The sequence below is a fragment of the Fulmarus glacialis genome, unplaced genomic scaffold (genome assembly GCF_000690835.1).
Source record: "Fulmarus glacialis isolate BGI_N327 unplaced genomic scaffold, ASM69083v1 scaffold36553, whole genome shotgun sequence".
Lineage (NCBI taxonomy): Eukaryota > Metazoa > Chordata > Aves > Procellariiformes > Procellariidae > Fulmarus > Fulmarus glacialis.
The window spans coordinates 9,746-11,698 of NW_009202939.1; the positions used below are offsets into that span (position 1 = coordinate 9,746).

Genomic DNA, 1,953 nt, shown 5'->3' on the forward strand with positions numbered 1-1,953 from the left:
TAATTGGGTCATGACCTGTGTTTGGGGCCCAGCATGCGTCCCCGAAAGGAACCGGGGCAGAGGATGTCCCCGCGGGTCCTAGCGAGGAACAGACTGGGTGGCCAGGAGCTCGGCAGGAAGGCTGCGTGTGCTGGGTGGGCTTTTTTAGCCATTGTGTTTCCAGATTAAGAAAGAGTCTGTCTTTCCCCCATCCAATGTGGTGTTTGCCAGCACTTCGATGCACCAGTTTGGTGCATCTGAAATTTTTATTTTGGCCAAAAAAAAAAAAAAATTGGTTGAAAACATTTGACACTTGTTTTGACTAGGAAAGAAAATTTGGTGAGAGATGATTGTTTGGGTTCATTCCAATTTTTTCCCCACTTAACGCTTCTGTTTGCTTTTTATTTAAGAAAAAGTGGGAAAGGCAAGTATAAAAAAAAAAACCCAAAATCTTCTAGAAGAAAAGGGTTTTACACTTCCTGTTGATCTGAAAGTAAAGTACATTTTGTAATAATCTTCTGGGGGACAAAAGGGAAAAACTTCAAGCAAAGTGACCCCCTAACTTCTGAGTTTGTCTTCAGCCCTCCCTAATATGAAAGGTGACAGCAAGGAAAGAGGCAGGGCAAGCAGCCCTGGACGGTTCTGGACGATGTCTTGCCTGCGAGGTGACAGCACTGCGTGTTAAACCTGTAACATCCCCAAGCCTGTAAAGCACCGAAGCGAGGCAGAGCTGGAGCTTAGCCCCTGGGAAGAAAGGGAGACCCTTGGGGTGCTCTTGCTTCTGCACACAAGCCTGGTCCCACCAAGACAAAACCTCCCCCCAGCCCGTGCAGCTCTCTGGTACCTGCCAGGATTTTTCTGACGCTTGCAGCAGCATGGAGAAAAGCTCCTGCAAAATCACCATCTTCTGCTTGAGCAGCAGCTCGCGGTGCAGGGCCTCCTGCGGGGAAGGGGAGAGCGGGTCAGTGGGGACCCCGAAGCCGGTGGGGACCCTGAAGCCGGTGGGGATCCCTGGAGCTGGCAGGGACAGCCCAGCTCCCCCCTCCAGCTCGGGGTTGGGGCTTCCTGCACTTGGGGGGTTTCAGACAGATCTTTGGGTTCAGTGGCTTGTCTGTAGGCTTTCCTGGCCACGTTAAAATTGGGCATGTAACACCTCTTTATTTACTAATAATTATAATTTTGAAAGTGGTGGTGTACTGGCTGAAGACCTGCTTTCCATGTGGGTACGTACAATATATCTGGTACCTACCTTCAGGTAGTTGGACAGCTGCACCATTTCCTGAAAGTGAAAGGGCAAGTGTTTAAAAACGATAGGGTTGTTTCAGTTTATAAACATTTTATGAACTGGCTACAAAATCCAAATATTTTGAAATAAAACTGGAGTTAACAGCCTAAGTCTGGGCAGAGGAGGAGAGCCTGCTGGGCTTCGTTTGTTTGGTTTTCCCAGGGAAGTGAAAATATTTTCTGCAGCAACTTACAGTATTGGAGTTATGGCATCTTTGCCATGTGGTGTATCAAAGCAGGGCAGTTACTGAATGAGAACAGTAGATATCCGTGGGACAGAAGTGCCTTTCTCTCCTATAGTAGCAGTGCACCATTTTTGAAACTATAGAAATTTAGCCCTAGTCAATGTCCCGGTCAGAAATCCTAGAAACTCATTTCTTTTGCAGGAGTTCAAGGCTAGTTACTATCCGTGTTTCACTTACCTTATTTAAAACTGCTATTCCACAACTAAAATAGAAAAAAGAAAGTGTGTTACTGAAGTGAGTGCGATGCGGGGGTCTGCAGCAGTCCGTGGCTCTGGACACCAGCCACTCCCCACCAGCCCAAGCAGAGCGTGGGTATTTGTACAGCGAAAGCTTGTGCCGAGGTGAAACGTGGCTGGGCTTGGGCGTCGGAGGCTGCTGCCCTGGGGGTATCTGAATTCACAGCCTGGGGAGGGAGGGGAGGACCGGCTTACTCCGTCTGCTGGCT

General features: G+C 48.6%; 1 protein-coding gene across 1 annotated transcript in view; it reads right to left on the bottom strand.

Annotated features, from left to right (window-relative positions):
- The window catches only part of TRAF3IP3 (TRAF3 interacting protein 3), a 10,111-nt gene extending 8,158 nt beyond the window's left edge, over positions 1–1,953 (bottom strand). The window contains exons 1-4 of the mRNA XM_009574479.1: positions 1,940–1,953; positions 1,686–1,710; positions 1,229–1,258; positions 824–919 (exon numbers count right to left, since the gene is read on the bottom strand). Of these exons, the coding sequence (XP_009572774.1) occupies positions 824–919; positions 1,229–1,255 (123 nt within the window). The 5' untranslated portion in view covers positions 1,256–1,258; positions 1,686–1,710; positions 1,940–1,953. The remainder of the gene's footprint in view (positions 1–823; positions 920–1,228; positions 1,259–1,685; positions 1,711–1,939) is intronic.